Source organism: Artemia sp. Qi Xiang Cuo, chromosome 6 (assembly GCF_049724085.1).
Source record: "Artemia sp. Qi Xiang Cuo chromosome 6, ASM4972408v1, whole genome shotgun sequence".
In the NCBI taxonomy this organism is placed as follows: domain Eukaryota; kingdom Metazoa; phylum Arthropoda; class Branchiopoda; order Anostraca; family Artemiidae; genus Artemia; species Artemia sp. Qi Xiang Cuo.
Window position 1 is genome coordinate 51,618,695 of NC_142799.1, and position 16,944 is coordinate 51,635,638.

A 16,944-nucleotide genomic window follows, 5' to 3' on the forward strand; every position below is an offset into this window, starting at 1 on the left:
AAAGGTTAAGATGACCAAGTTGCATTATAAGGAAGATGGATCACAAATAATTCAAAAATTTATGAATTTATCATAATTTATGAATATATTTAAAAATTTATCATCGACGCTATAAGGCGTCGATGAATGGGACGGAAAACAGTCATAAGGAAAGATTTAAATGAAATCAGAACTACCTGAGAGGGAGTTAACAGTGAATATTTGAAGTAATGAGGGTCGAAGTAGGAGCATGTACAGCTGTATAGGCTTCAGCTCTGAAAATTTGGAGCCAAGTTAAAGCGCAAAATCAAAAGAAATTATCGTGTACATAAGGGAGAGGGGAGATAGCCACCCAAAAACTACTAATTCCAAGTTATGAAGTTTCAGCTGACCATAGATATTATCCCCGCCGTCAATAAAGTATAATTTTAATTTCAGTGTTAAGAGGGGATGATTGCCCCCTTATATATACGATAATTTCTGTTCGTTGTTAGGTTTTAACGTTAACCTTAACTTTCATTTGAAAAAATAGCTTCTATATATAATAATGCCCATAAGGTCAGGTTTAGGTTCAATCCATTGATTGCGTGCTGTTAATTGTGAAATTCTTTTCCGGAAACCATTAGATATTGCCATTCTTTCGGGCGGTTTTAAGGCCTCTTCTTGCTTTTAGTTGTTTTTTTTTTTTATCTAATTGCGGTTAATTGCGAAGGCTGTGTTTCTCCCTGGTCAAGTGCTTGTCTTTTTTTTATCTCTTTCAAATATGGAAGGACGTATCTAAGGACCGCAAGACCCCAGAGTTTGAAAACAGTTTTTTTTGAATCGTACTGTTTATTAAATAACTTATGATTGAACGTTAATTTGTGAGAAACAAAAAAAGCTGCTCGGAATCAAGCTAGTACACAGGGATTTTATTTAGAGGAAAGTCTTTTAGGAGGAGGGGAGTTTGGAAATAGTTAAAAATCAGAAAATTTAAATAGAAAATCATGGGAATTCAGTGACATCCATGCGACAAAACCTGAGATTAAGGGGACCTAGCTGGAAGTCATCCCTTATGTACGTACCTTTTGGCTACCCTGTCCCTGATACCATAGAAAGCCCTATCTCTAAAGACGGAGATAGGAAATTATTTTAAGAAAATTAAGTTTTTAAGGTTAAGTAAAACAAAATTTTCATCTGCATCAAAGCTATGATATTTTGTAAGGTTTTTTATGGGTAGATTTTTCTATTTGATTGTACATATTTGTGTGCTATTGTTAATACGACCTTTTTTTAAACGTTACTGTCCTAAAAACAACCTCAAACTAGATTTAAAGTCAATATAAAATTTAATATCACCTAATTGCGTTTAGTACTTAGACTTTCTAAATATAGTTTCTAATGCATAAGCATTTACTGAGTAAAGAACTGCGTGTTTCTCAATTATTATTATTTTCCTCTCAGCATTGTCATTTAGAATATATACTCGTGGAAGCTGAAAGAGCTTGTAAACCCCCCCCCCCCTAGATTAAAAAATTGCCACCATCCCATCTAAATTTTCGTGGATTGACACCACTACACACAAGTATAACCTTAAAGCTAGTAAGTATAAGCGTAAGAATAGGTCTATAATTCATTTAAAATTATTAGTTGACCATGGCTTATAACATTCTATTGGGCCACTTCAGATAAATATAACCGAGGCCGCATTCAGGGGGGGGGGAGATCACTGGGTTTGAACCCCCCCCCCCTCCCCAAAAAAATATATCTGACTCATAAATAAGTAGCAAAAATACAAATAAACAAAGTATTAATACGTTTTTTTTATTTTTTTTTTGTGAACCATTCGGAAAATAACCCCTAAGGGAATATATATAATAATGACTATAATTATTAATTTTTATTGCTGATAATGTTCAGCTAAACCTTTAAAAAATAACCAAATTCTCCTGAACCCAACATTTTAGCAACGAATTAATACAAAAAAAAATTCTATTAGTCAACAAAGTCTGAATTAAAATGACAGATCTAATCATCAGAACTAGATAAAACAGCAATAAATTAAGACAATGTTGATGAATTGGTTTGTAATTCACCATCGTTAGTGATCAATAAACCATTAAATGAGAATCGTCCAAGTGTAAGATCAGCTACCTAACCGTATCATCGGTCAACTAGCGGCACAAGACATTTATGCAGTTCATTTAAAACGAAAAGAAAATGCTGTCTATAAAAAACTGGGATTATTTTTTAATAAGACAAAGGAAAATTAACAAAAGCTTCTTTCTACATGTAATAAGAAGTTCGAATAATTCAAATTTACATCCAGATGTCTTTATAAACGAAAGAAAAGAAGAAAAAAAAATAACCAAACTTATAAAGAAGAGGGGAAAGAAAAATTCAACAAAAACAAAATGTTTCCGGATGTGAAGCCGAATTACTAAGAATTTTATTTTTATTGGTGAAAAGATATTTCAATGTTTTTTTTCGTTGTAACTGTAGCATAAGAGCGGCTATTGAGGAGAGGCAATCCCCCTTACATACGTAATATTTTCTGTTCGCTCTAATTTTTAATGTTGATCCTTACTTTCAGTTGAAAAAACTGTTTTTATGTAATTTCTGGTTGTTTTTTAAATAATGCTGGGAAATCCAGCATCCCCTTCACGGAACTTTTCTTCTCCCATAGAAAATTCCTCCATGGACAGATCCTCCTACGTAACCACCCTCCCCCTGACCCCCCCCCACCCACCAGAAAAGCTCCCCCTGAAAATGTCGGTATACTTTTCAATAACAAATACTATATGTAAACAACAGGCAAAGTTCATAACTTACAGTCCTTCCCCTGGGGACTGTGGGGGATTAAATCGTCCTCAAAGATATAGTTATTAGATATTTTTGACTATGCTGAATAAAATGGTTGTCTCAAAATTTTGATCCGGTGACTTTGGGAAAAATGAGCGTTGGAGGGGGCCTAGTTGCCCTCCATTTTTTTTGTCCTTAAAAAGGTCACTAAAACTTTTAATTTCCGTTTGAATGATCCCTCTCCCGATATTCTAGGACCACTGGTTCGATACGATCACCCCTGGAAAAAAAACAAATAAACACGCATCCGTGATCTTTCTTCTGACAAAAAATACAAAATTCCACATTTTTGCAGATAGTAGCTTGACAACTCTACAGTAGGGTTTTCTGATACATTGAATCTGATGGTGTGATTTTCATTAGGTTTCTATGACTTTTAGGGGGTGTTTCCCTTTTTTAAAAAATAAGACAAATTTTCTCAGGCTTGTAACTTTTGATGGGTAAGACTAAACTTGATTAAACTTATATATTTGAAATCAGCATAAAGATACAATTCTTTTGGCGTATCTATTGGTATAATTTTTTTTTTTGAGTTTTCCATTTTTTAGAGTTTCGGTTACTATTGAGCCAGGTCGCTCCTTACTTACAGTTCGTTACCACAAATTATTTGATTCCGAATTTTTCACCAAGGTTGCAGATACCGGTGACGATCGCGCTGCCTAAGTAAAGACCGATGTGGGCACAATGTATTTTTATTTTTCGTCCATACCCGGGCACTTCGTATCGAAGGAGTTGTCGTAGAAACTTCGAAAAGTGCTCATTCGATTGGAAATTGGAGTGGCTAGTGCCCTTTTAATAGTCGAAATGCATTGGAGGGCAACTAGCCCCCCCCTCACGCCCATCATTCCCCATATAAGAACGATGTTGGCACAATGTATCATTTATTATTATTTTTTTCCTTTAGAGCAGGGCACTTCATATGGAAGAGGTCGTCGTAGAAACTTCAAAAGGGGCTCATTCGATTGGAAGTCGAGAGTTCTAGTGCCCTTTTTAATAGTTGAAAGTGATTGGAGGGCACCAAGCCCCCTCTCCCCACGTCCATCATTCCCCCAAACACATCCAATCAAAAGTTCGAGATAGCAATTTTGTTCAGCGTAGGCGAGTTGATTTCCAGATAGAAAATATGTTTTTGAGGAGGACACTCCCCCCCCCAACCCTCAGGGCAAGGGATTTAAGTTATGCCCTGGGGGCATATAAGGTTTTTATAGAAGGCGTTGTCATAGAAACTTCAAAACAGGCTAATTCGATTGGAAGTTCAAAGAGCTAGTGCCCTTTTTAATAGTCGAAAGTGATTAGAGGGCAACTAGCCTCCCCCCTCACGCCCATCATTTCCCCAAACACATCCAATCAAAATTTTGAGATAGCCACTTTGTTCAGCGTAGTTGATTTCCAGATAGAAAATATGTTTTTGAGGAGGACACTCCCCCACAACCCTCAGGGCAAGGGTTTTAAGTTATGCTCCGGGAGTATATAAGTTTTTTTTTTAGAAGGCGTTGTCGTAAAAGCTTCAAAACAGGCTCATTCGATTGGAAAATAAAAGGGCTAGTGCCATTTTTAGTAGTCGAAAGTGATTGGAGGGCAACTAGCCCCCCCCCCCACGCCCATCATTCCCCCAAAAACATCCAATCAAAATTTTGAGATAGACATTTTGTTCAGCGTAGTTGATTTCCAGATAGAAAATATGTTTTGAGGTGGAAACTCCCCTACAACCCTCAGGGCAAGGGTTTCAAGTTATGTCCGGAGGGCATATAAGGTTTTTATAGAAGGCGTTGTCGTAGAAACTTCAAAACAGGCTCATTGGATTGTAGATACAAAGGACTTCTGCCCTTACTAATAGTCGAATGTGACTAAAGGGAAACTTGACCCCCCCCCATGCCCATCACGACCCAAAACCCCTCCCATCAACATTTAGAGATTACCATTTTGTTCAGCGTAGTTGATTTCCAGATAGTAAATGTTTTTGAGGACACTCCCCCACAACCCTCAGGACAATGGTTATAAGTTATGCCCTGGGTGTATATAATGTTTTTATTGAAATCTTTGTCGTAGAAACTTGAAAAAGGGCTCATTCGATTTGAAATTCAAAGGTCTAGTGCCCTTTTTGACATTCAAAAGTGATTAGTAATATTTTTTGGTGTTGTTTCTGTTTAGACCAGGGCCCTTCAGATCACAGGTGTTGTCTTATGACCTTTAAAAGGGGTTCATTCCACTGAAAATAGAAAGAATTGATATTCTTTTTATAGTCAAAAGTGATTGGAGGGCAACTAATCCCCCTTCCACTGCCACCCTCCCGCGCCCACCCTCCCATTCGCTCATTATGTTTAAAAACTAAATGTTGCCTAAAGATTAAATCAAAATGCACTGTGATAATGCTAATTCCAAATAAGGCATCTCAGCAGTATCCCAAAAACGATTGAGGGTATTATATTCAAACTTTCGGTGTTACTTCTGCTCATAAGATTTAACCAAATCAAAATAGCGTAAATGTATCTAAGCTATCAAAGAAAGTAAACAGATTTTTTCGCAAATGGTAGCAAGTTTTCTATTTCTGGTCAACTAGAGGAGGTAGGAAAATAAATTAAATAGTATTATTTGTGTCCAGATTTTTAAAAATGTGTATGTTGTTAAAAATTGCTGAAAATGTTTCTCTAGCATATATATAGTAGGCCATACTATAAAGTCTTAAAAAACGAAAAAATTTAAAGTATTATTTTCTTTTTCCCTGAAAAGACTATGTCAATATAAAACGAACAGAAATTAAATGAAACCCAAAACGAACAGAAATTACAATAAATAACCGAATCAAACTCAAAACAAGCAGAAATTAACATAAGTTGGGCCCAAAACCCCTATGCCTTCCCAAGGCCAGAACTAAATTTGTACTTTACTGAAAAAAATATAAATGTTTTTACTGTTATAACTTTAATAAATCAACTAATATTAACATTTTGATTACTAAATATCAGTATATGTATATTAAACTGACAATGCGCATTCATTTGTATTTTTTCAGTAAAGTGCAAATTTTGTACTGGCCTTCGGAAGGCATAGGGGTTCATTTATTTACCGATGCTGATTTTTGGTTGTTTCACACTTGGTAGATTATTTGATTTTATTTTTGCTCATTTTTTTGTTTAATGGAGTTCTTTAATTTTCTTCGAAAAACTTATTTTGTGGAAAAAGTTTTTTTAAATTAATTCAAAAAAGAGTAGTCTTTCCAGGAGCGATCATTTCGAACGAAAATCAAGATTTGAGAGTGGGTTCATTCGAACGAAATTTTCTTGATTCAATCCTTTTTCAGTGCCAAAAGATATATACAACACCGCATACAAGTGCACTTTTTTACTATTAACTTGAAAAATGACATTTTTACCTAAAAAGCCAAAGGAGGTAGCTTCAGTCGGATTCGTAATCTAGAATACAGATTCCTGAGAGAAGGAATGACTGCTAGATTCAACCCACGTTTCCTGGCCTTCAGAAGCATCGCCGTATGGATTGGAGAGTTGAAAGCCCGTCTAATTTTGTGTCCTGCCAAAGTAATGCTTTCTCCAGAAGTTTCGGCATCTATCAAGACATTACCAACGACTGTTAAGGCTTCAGCAGATCCAGTTCCTCGCTTGAAGCCGAACTGATGCGGAGGAGTTTAGCATACTTTTTCGAGTTCCTGTATAAAGAGTAACTCGAAGAGCTTGCACAGTGACGTAGTTACAGCTATTAAACGGAATGTTTTACATTGAATTTCAGATATTCCCTTTTTAGAAATGGGGGTCAAATATCCGATGCAGAAAGATGCAGGAACAATCCCTTGGGGGAAGACCATCTGCATGAGCAGAGAGACATGTGCCGTTAGAAGTTTACCTTCGTGTTTCAAGTGCATCGCACTGACTTCGTCAATGCCCGATGAGCCTTTCTATTTGAGTCTACAGGAGGGTTGCAACTGTCAGTAGGATTTTACTAGATCTAGTAAAAAAAAAATCTAGTAAATTTAGAGGATCTAGTAAATTTCCCGAAATCTAGTATAAACTAGTAAAAAGTCATGATTTATAGTAAATAAAACTTTTTTTTTATTTTCCATGAATTCAGGGAAAAAAATTATCGTAAACATATGACAATTTACAATTTTGCTTGTCTGTTTTACAATTTACAATTTTGTTTGTCGTCTCAGAGACAAACAAGCAGTCACCTATTTTCATAAACAAACATTTCACTTCCGGCGTCTAAAGGTCGACAAAATCAGCTTTCTGTGTATCAAATCTTACCAACTAAAAATGCAGCTATAATGACACTTGGATTTGTGATGATTGGGAATCTATTGGAATCAAAACAAAAGCCAACCACCCAAGGTCATTAGGAAAATCTCCTCAGTTTGAAAATTTTTATTGAGGAAAAAGGAGCCTGTTGAGCGAAATTAAAAGTAAGTAGAAATGTAACATTATATATATATATATATATATATATATATATATATATATATATATATATATATATATATATATATATATATATATATATATATATATATATATATATATATATATATATATATATATATATATATATCCAAAAAAGGAATTTTTATCTTGTAGGTTTCCGGAATTTTCAATCATACTATGAAAACGAAAGAAAAGAGAAAAAAAAAGAAAAAAAGATTGTGAAAATCGTAATGATCATCCTTTTATACTAAAACTTGATGATTATAGGTGCGTGTGTAGCTTCTCTACACCTGCAAAAATTTTTTTGAGCATTTAGTAAAAAAAGTTGCGCTCTAGTAAATTCTTCCTCTCTGAATTATTAAATTACTACGGGTCAGGGTGGCATCCCTGGTCTACAGATGGCATCTTCAACAGAGTGGGCACTGACAACAAAATCTTCATCGGGATGAGAAAATAGAAACTGATCCAAGGCAGCCTCGTAAGGTTGTTCGATGGAGGGGTCAGGAGCTGAGATCTCCGATTCGTAATGGGCATACCATTCATCTTCAGGGGTGTCGGCTGGGGATGGTGAAGAAGAATTTTTTGCAGAACGAGAGACAAATTTGTAGATCATATTTCTATCTTGTTTGGCACGTGCAGAATAACGATTGACTAGATTTTTCCGATGCCAAGCCAGGGCCTTAGAAAACTTTTGCTGCGTTAAAATCCGCATGCTGTTCACAAGACCCGTATTTGGACGTCCACACTCTTTCCATACTGAAAACCATAATTTGGCTTGACTACATGAAATGACGAGATCTGGATTTGACGACCACCCGGGAATGATTCCTTTACGAATTCGTTGCAAAGGAACGGCTTGTTTTTCTGCGAAGCGGAGAGCATGGCAGATTTCTGCGCAATATATATCTAGACAAATCGAAACCTCTTTTTGAGGTAACTGGAGTGACTTCCGAAGGAGATGAAATGGGACGCTGATTTTATTCAGGACTGAATCTACCGACTCGATGATTAAGGCTTGATCAATTTTCGACCAGTTACGACGGTGTCGAGGTGCTGAAGGAGCAAGAGGTGTGGTTAAGTGACCAGAAGATGGCATACCGACAGAGCAAGTTATGGGAAGATGATCAGGCAACTGATAATCAAACACTACCTTTACTATATCCGCTCGCAAATCTGAGGATACTAAAACGTGGTCCAGGTTGGAAGTTTGCGAGGACGTGTGAACATCCGAAAAATCGGACAATTTATCTAAAACACACAAGAAATCACTAAATAAGCCTTTAACTAGTGTTGTACGCGGTGAAGCTTGAAAATTCGGCTCGGACAGATTATAATTAAAGTCACCATCTGTAATGCAAGGTAAACCTAAGTGTCGAATTTCGTCTATACATGAACCTAGTTTTTCACAAGATAGCGCAAACTTACGCTCAGACTGGTCATTATTGTAATCTGTGGGAAGATACACACTAATAGACACAGAATAATCCACTTTCACAGCTAGATAATAATCATTTGCTTCGAAGATACTAGAGAGGAGAGCTGATATCACAAACGTAATAAGTCCACCCGAGGTTCGGACTCTATTGTTTAGCTGTCTAGCGGGTACAGAGTAAGTTGTCATATCCTCAAGCTCAAGTATTTTCAGACCATGTTTAGTAACAAAATGTTCCTGGAGACAAATCACACTAAACTCAGAACGGAAGCTTTCCAGAACCGGAAGTTTATTAATAAAAGAGCCGTTTATATTTCACGATAAAAGAGTTAGTGACGAGGTCATTAGTTGGAGGGTTTAAGGATTTTCGGGCACTTCACACTATAGCAAGTATGACCCTGCTTCTTGCAACCAACGCAAAAGGCTGCCTTCTGACACGGGGTATCGGACGTAGATTTTTGATCGGCGGAGCCGCATTCGGAACATAATGAACTGTTCTTTCAATCTGCGGCTAGGTGACCGATTGCGTGGCAATTAAAGTAGTGCCGAGGTTAAAACACGGACTCTTCAACTGGGAGGCGTTCATATCCGATTTTCACTGAAACTTTGAAAAAGGTATCGAGGTCATTTCGTGTCGGTAAGTAGACTTTAAATGTTCAAGACTTGTCATATTGTAGGGTTTCATTACACTTAGGGATTAGCTGTTTAAGAGACCGTTCGTCTAGATCCTCCGGCACTCGCTTGATCGCAGCTAAAAAAGCAGGTTCCTTTAGGGAGATGTTGAGTGACGGTTTCGCACGTTTAGCTGCATCCACTATCTGGCTCGCGGTTTGCTTGGAAGGAACCACGAGTTCCCACTCGGTATTAGAGCGGCATAACTCGGTTATATCGGCGTCTGGACATGGGCACAGTTTGTCGATAAATGCTTTGCGTTCGCTTGGGCATTTTAAGTCTGTTGGGGGGGGGGGTCTTTGAGTATCACAGAATAGAGCGGCCTCGGGGGTGCGGTTTGGGACGATTGAGATTTATCTGGCAGGGTGACTGTTGAGCGGCTAGTATTTAGCATAAATCCATCCAATTTTCAGGAGAGTTTGTTTACTCTAGACACCATTATAGCATGAACTGCCTCGCCAATGGAAGGTACTTCCGACGGACTAAATATAACAAATCTCTAGTTTGGGATACTTTGCTTTGCTGCAAAAACTAACGACTTTCACATGTTAGTAATGTTGTTCTAATATTTCGCATACGAAACCATCTGGCTTTGAATGTCCAACTCGCTGTGAAAGGTCTTTTAGCTTGTATGATTGTATCATGTTCGAAATAGTTTACTGCGCTTTTCACAATCTGATCAAATTTCACCCCTTCAGTGAGTGATCTGCTCAAAAAGTTCAGAACTGGGTTGGGTACCAGCTTTTCAGTCATCACTTTCACACAAAAACAGCCGAAGTCCACTGGGTCACACAATACTAGGAACAAGGGAAGCGTCGGGACCCGCTCACCAATTCCCCGCAATTTAAGGGTAACTAAATACCGGCAGGTACATACGGCACTTGCGGCAGGAACCCTCCCCTCTTCTGCTTATTGCCTAATATATGTTATCAGTATCGCTGCTATGCACAAATATGTACTATACAAATAGTACAATCCTCTAAGGTAATTAAGTCGTTCTGTCTGAATCTCAGTGCTTACTAAGTCACTAAATCCCAAGGGAATTTAAATTCAATTAGCAAAAATGTCAATAGCAAGTAAATAAAATGATCCGACTATAAATGTCAGTAGGGAAACAGGTTGGAACCTTAGTTTATTGAAAGCTTAATATCTAAAAATAAGGTATTCCCACAACGAACTCTCAATAAAGACTGATTGAGATATATATATATATATATATATATATATATATATATATATATATATATATATATATATATATATATATATATATATATATATATATATATATATATATATATATATATATATATATATATATATATATATATATATATATATATCCTTTTATTCCAGAGAGGAAAGTTTATTTTTGGTAATTACACCTTACGTCGTAAAGCCAATCCACTAAATGAGCTCATTTTTTTAAGACACAGCTGTCCAAAAGTTAGTTTTTGATATAACAAGTCTGATTCGAGTGGGAAGCGTGGGGTGACAGCTCTTCTCAAATTTAGGGTAATACTTGGTATGGTATTACAAACGTACGTAAATCAAATAAAGATACCAAATTATTTCAAATGGAAGAAAGAGGGACATCAAACCTTAAAACGACCAAAAATTATTTCATCTTTGTTGGGGGGGGGGGGCAGCCCTCTCCTTAAGCACCGGCTCTTTACGTTAAAGTTTGAATTTCTGTCCAGTTCTTCAAGAACTTTGAAGGGAATATGAAGTACTTTCAAAAGCACCAGAAATTTTTAGACTAAAAAACGAGTCGTTAAGGAAGGGGAGATATCCTAAAAAAGGAAAACTGTCTGGATTTGATTACGATTTTGAGTATAGGGTTACATAATACAGTTACATAATATTGATTTTTTGTGTTTATTTTGTTTCATTTTTATAATCACTCAGTTCAGCAGAAAAGGGAATTCCAGCCCGCTATGAAACTTGTTGGCTCTCCTTTTAAGTTAAAACAAAAAGCATATGAACTGATAAGAGACTAAAGAGCCAAATTGGAATAAATTTTGTTAATATGGTTTAATAATACAGACGCCAAATTGGAATAAATTTTGTTAATACGGTTTAATAATACAGACTAGGTTTGGTTTGTAAAGAAGTATAACTAGAAGGTTGAAGGTTGAAGAAAAATTGCGAATCGGTGCCTTATGCTTACAATGCTCGATGACATTTCTTAGTTTGGGTCATAAATTCTTAGGTTAAGAAAATTTACATGATATATTGAAAAGGAGAAAAAAAGAACACCAAAATGAGCCAGAGTCACGATAAGTACAGAACAAAGTTAAGCATATCTGAGAACCATCGGCCAGGAAGTTACGACCAGGTGCGAGTCCAGAGTGTAGATTTGGGAGAAGTAGGTTGAGAAATTGCTTCATTTTTCTCAAATTACAGTTCACATAAACAAACAGAAATATATTACCTGAACGAGTCAAGAAATTTGCACGAGCTGCTTTGCTTATAAAAGGTGAGTTGCCTGTTGCCATCATGATAACCGAATCGGAATCGGAATGATAGCCAGAAACGTCACTTGAATCGTCGTCGCAATCGAAATCAACAGATACTTCTTTCATGAGCTCTAATATCTAAAATCATTTGATTATGTATATTTCCACCATAATATAAAACCCTTTTTTATACAGAAGAAGTAGGAGCAGTGTTATGAATCTTCAACCTTCTCAACAAAATTCCGATTCCCTTCCAATGGAGGTGTCAGAATTGCTTTCAGAGATAAAAATTTTCACTAAGGAATATTGTCATATTAAGCGTAATACTTGTACCCCAATTATTTTTTGTCAGGTTTTAACATCTTAGAAATATTGAGTCAATGGATCTCATTGGTTCAAAAGAACTCATATCTCCCTTAAGAATTACCGGCAATCATATACAAACACGTATCAAAAACTATTAATAAATATTAAGCGCGGTTCTAGGCGTTTACCCCCACCCCCGGCAACTACCCCCCCCCCCCTGGAAATTACCCCCCAGAAAATACCTCCCGTGGAAAATACCCCCGGAAAATACCTTCCACGGAAAATACCCCCCCCCCCGCGGACAATACCCCCCAGAAAATACCCCCTTCCCTCTTGCGGAAAAAACGGAAAATACTCCCCCCTCCCGGTAAATACGCCCCGGAAAATACCCCCCCCCCATGGAAAAGAAGGCTTTCCAAATTTGGGAATCTTATTTGAGTTTTATTTTTTTAATTTCCGTAGGGGGAAGGAGTTTTGGTACTGGTGTATTATGGGCAACTCACTCAAGTTTGCGCTGTGTAAAACTCGAGAACAAATCCGGTTTCTTCGTTAGTTTTTTTTTTCAGCTTAACGCGGGACAAGACCAAGACAAGTGACAGAATATATGGGAAATATATAATTTGGGCTATATATTTGCACATAGGGGGGGGGGGGGGTAAAGTATTTAGATACTTTGAATTCAGAAAAAAAATTCTTTCTAGGTATATGGCTACTAAAAAATTACAGAAGAATAGCGAGGTGTCTGGAAATTTTGTTATATAAGAAAAAAAAAATCCCAGTATAAAGTAAGTGTAGTGTTATATTTAAGTGTTTTTTCCAAGTCTTAAATGTTTTCGTTTTCAATGACCGTTTTTACAAGTATTAAGTAGGCTACTACTATTAGGTTGATGTAGTGTTTCATTTAAGTGTTTTATGATGATCGGTGATCAAAGTTTATGTTATTTGTGTCTTTCCTTTATGTTATTTTACTGTGTCCATAGCCGTATAGTTGGCTTTAAAATACACTTATTTATCTATCTATCTAATATGCAGAATAATTGTACCAAACCCATTATGCATGAACACCCGCTATACTTTACCACCACCCCCCTAATGTGCAAATCTATAGCCCAAATTTATTTCTAAAGTAACGAAGAAACTAAACGAAAAAACCGACGTGTTCTCGAATTTGTTACTTGTGTACTTTTGGTACACAAGTACCAAAATTCCTTCCCCCTACGGAAATTAAAAAATAAAACTCAAATAAAATTCTCAAATTCTTGGAAAGCCTTATTTTCCACGGGGGGGGGGTTATTTTCTACAGGTGGTATTTTCCGCGGAGGGTATTCTCCGGGGGGTATTTTCCGCAAGTGGTATTTTCCGGGAGGGGGGTATTTTTCGTGGGCGAGGGTGCTATTTTCTGGGGGGGTGTTTTCCGGGGGGGGAGGGTAATCGCCAGGGGAAGGGGGCAAACGCCGGCCACTCTTGAGCGCATTAATCGTACCTGAGCGTTTCATTAACAGATTAAATAAAAAAACTGAAAGTAAATCAGGTTTTTTTTACTGAAAGTAAGGATCAACATTAAAACGTAACGAACATAAATTATTACGTATAAGAGGGGTGTGCCCCCTCGTCAATACCTCGCTGTTTACGCTAAAGTTCAGATTTTGTCCCAATTCTTTAAGAATGACTCCTGAATAGCAAAGGTCATTTAGTAAGAACAAATAGGTCTTTTAAAAGTACTAAAAAAAAACTTTAGCGTAAACAGCGTAATATTGACGAGCGGGCGTTCGTTTTTATTAATTTTAAGTTTTAATGTTGCTTCTTACTTTCAGTTGAAAAATCATGTTTTTTTTATTTAATCTCTGATAGTTTTTTAAATAATACTGAGAAATCTGGCTCCCCCTCCATGGAAAATCTCTTCACTCATGAAAAATTCCTCCATGGAAAGATCCTCCCTAGAAAAATCCCCCCCACTAAAAAATCGCCCCTAAAAACGTATGCATATTTTCCAGTAACCAATGCTATATGTAAACAATGGGCAAAGTTCATAACTTGGAACCCTTCTTCCTGGAGCTGTGGCGGATTAAGTCATCCTCAAAGACACAGCTATAAGATTTTTCGAATATATTGAACAAAATGGCTATTTAAAATTTTGATCGGGCGACTTTGGGAAAAAATGACCGTGGGAAGGCGGCTAGCTTCCCTCCAACATTATTGGTCACTTAAAAAAGGCACTAGGACTTCTGATTTCCGATCAAATGAGCCCTCTGCTGATATTCTACGATCATTGGTTCGATATGATCAGCCCTGGATGAAAAAACAACAAGAAACAAATAAACACGTATAAGTGATCTTTATTCGGGCAAAAAATACAAAATTTCGCACTTTTATGCATAGGAACTTGAAACCTCTACAATAGGGTTCCCTGGTGGGTTGAATCTGATGGAGCGATTTTCATTAAGATCACTTGATGTTTTTGGGGTGTTTCTCCCGCTTTTTCAAAAATTGGGCAAATGTTCTCAGGCTCGTAACTTTTGATGGTACCGTTAAATTTAATGAATTTTACTTACTTTGAATAAGCATCAAAATTCTATTCTTATGATGTATCTATTGTTATCAAGACTCTGTTCCCTAGAGTTTCGGTTACTATTGAGCCACATCGCTTCTTACTTACAGTTTGCTACCACGAACCGTTTGATAAAAAAAAATTCAACTGAAAGTAAGGAGCTACATTAAAACTTAAAACGGACATATATCATTTCGTTTATCTTGGGATTGTCCCCTCCTCAGTCCTTCCCCTCCTCCTCCTCCTCCGCTGTTCTGGCTAAAGTTCTTTTGTACTTTTGAAAGAGATTCTTATTTAATTAAACGGCCCTTGTGTTTCAGGAGTCATTCTTACAGAATCGGAACACATAGTCAAACTTTAACGCAAAGAGCGAGGAATTGATGAGGGTGAATTTTAGGTTATATTTAGGTAAGGTGTACAAGGGTATTTTAGCAAGGTGTATTTTTTTACTTGGTTGTGTTATTTGGGGGGTCTGGATCCAATTTGGCCCTTATAGGGAGACAGAGGTTTCTAAATTCTTGTCTTTAGGACGTCTACCAGAAGAGAATTCTGGTTATCATAGGTAGCACAATAGCGCTGTTTATGTAAAGATATATGTGGGCAATATATATTTTTTTTTTTTCACCAAGGCACTTCTTATGGAAGGAGTTATCGTAGAAACTTCGGAAGGGACTTATTCGATAGGAAGTTGGACGTTAGAGCCCTTTTTAAGAGTCAAAAGTAATTGAGGGGCAACCAGCCCCCTCCCACGGACCTGTCCCCCCAAAGACATCAGATAAAAATTTTGAGATAGTTGTTTTGTTCGGTATAGTTTAAAGGTCCAAAAACTATGTCTCTGGGGACGACCCCCCCCCTAAACAGCCCTTGGGGCAGGAGTTCTAAGATGCGAGTTCATCAGTTGTGTGCATATAGTATTTGTTATCGGAAAAGGAGTGCACGTTTCACCTTTTGTGTCAAAAAATTCCGTGGTCAATCAGATGAAGTTTTCAGGGAAGGTTGAGAGGAGTGTTGAACTAAATCAAAACACACTATGTGCTTGCGGTTTGTCAAAAGGACGCGTTTCAGGAATGTCTTAGAGTATTAAGTTGGAAATTTCATGGAATGATGAGAGGGGTGATCAATTGACCAAAAGACAATATTTTCAGGCTGCTGCTACTGCTAATACTCATACTTACTTACTTACTTACTTAACTCCCATCCGGCCGGATTGGCCGACTCGGGGCTTCTCCTCTGACAGAACTATGGCAAAGCTTCTTATACGATTCCCTGTTCGCTGCAGTCCGAAGGAGTACAGACAGGGGATGGCTGGGAAAGTTTTCCCTCCAGCGCTTGGGAGGTCGTCCTTTTGGCCGGAAGACATCAATCCTTCCTTCAAACGCACTTTTTGGAAGTTGGGCTGGGGACATCCGCTGAACGTGGCCTAACCATCGAAGCTGTGAAGCTGGATGGTCTGCATGATGGTCTGGGAATAGTTGAGCGAAGACAATAGCTGTTCGTTTGATATTCGGTCAAGGTAGATGATGCCAGAAAGCTTCCTGAGGGATTTTGTTTCAAAGGCCGCCAACCGGCGTTTGTCTTCTACTTTCAGGTTCCATGTCTCTGCTCCGTACGTTGCTTCTGGAACCACAAGAGCTCGAAAAAGGCATGCTTTTAGTTTCAGCGACAGATGTTTGTTTTTCCAGATCGATCGCAATGACTTGAAGCTTGCTGAGGCAAGGGCGAGGCGTCGTTTAATGTCTTTTGAGGAGTCGTTTGTGGACGTCAGCTCACTTCCTAGGTAAACGAAATGGTCAACCCACTCGATCTCTTCCCCCTGGATCATAAATTTGCTGGGTTGAAGGCCTGTATCTATATGCCGCGTTACCTTCATGGCTTTTGTCTTGTTAGCATTGATTTCCATCCCAAAGGAACTAGCTGCATGATCAATATCGTTAGCGCTTGATTGCAGTTCCTCTAGTCGTTCGTTTAGGCGATTAATGTCATCGGAGTATGCAAGCAAGTCAAAGAGGTGTCCACTCATGAGTGCTCCCGTGTCACTGGGCACCAGTGCCAGTACAGCATTCAGGAATAGGCAGAGCAGAGTGGGGGAGAGTAGGCATCCTTGCAGCACTCCTGAACAGGTTGAGAATTCCTCAGTAAAGCCTTCGCTGGTCTGCACCATGCTTCTCGACTTCTCGTAAATGCTCTTGATAATGTCAATAATGTCAGTGGGAATACCGTAGTGTGCCAGGATGTGCCATAGGCCATCTCGCCAAATTAGATCGAAAGCTTGTT

At 37.7% G+C, this 16,944-nt stretch overlaps 1 protein-coding gene across 1 annotated transcript in view; it reads right to left on the bottom strand.

The window, feature by feature from the left end:
• The window catches only part of LOC148951354 (uncharacterized), a 162,255-nt gene that overhangs the window by 96,374 nt on the left and 48,937 nt on the right, over positions 1–16,944 (bottom strand). The window contains exon 3 of the mRNA XM_089090814.1: positions 11,792–11,954. Coding sequence (XP_088946940.1) covers positions 11,792–11,954 — 163 coding nt within the window. The remainder of the gene's footprint in view (positions 1–11,791; positions 11,955–16,944) is intronic.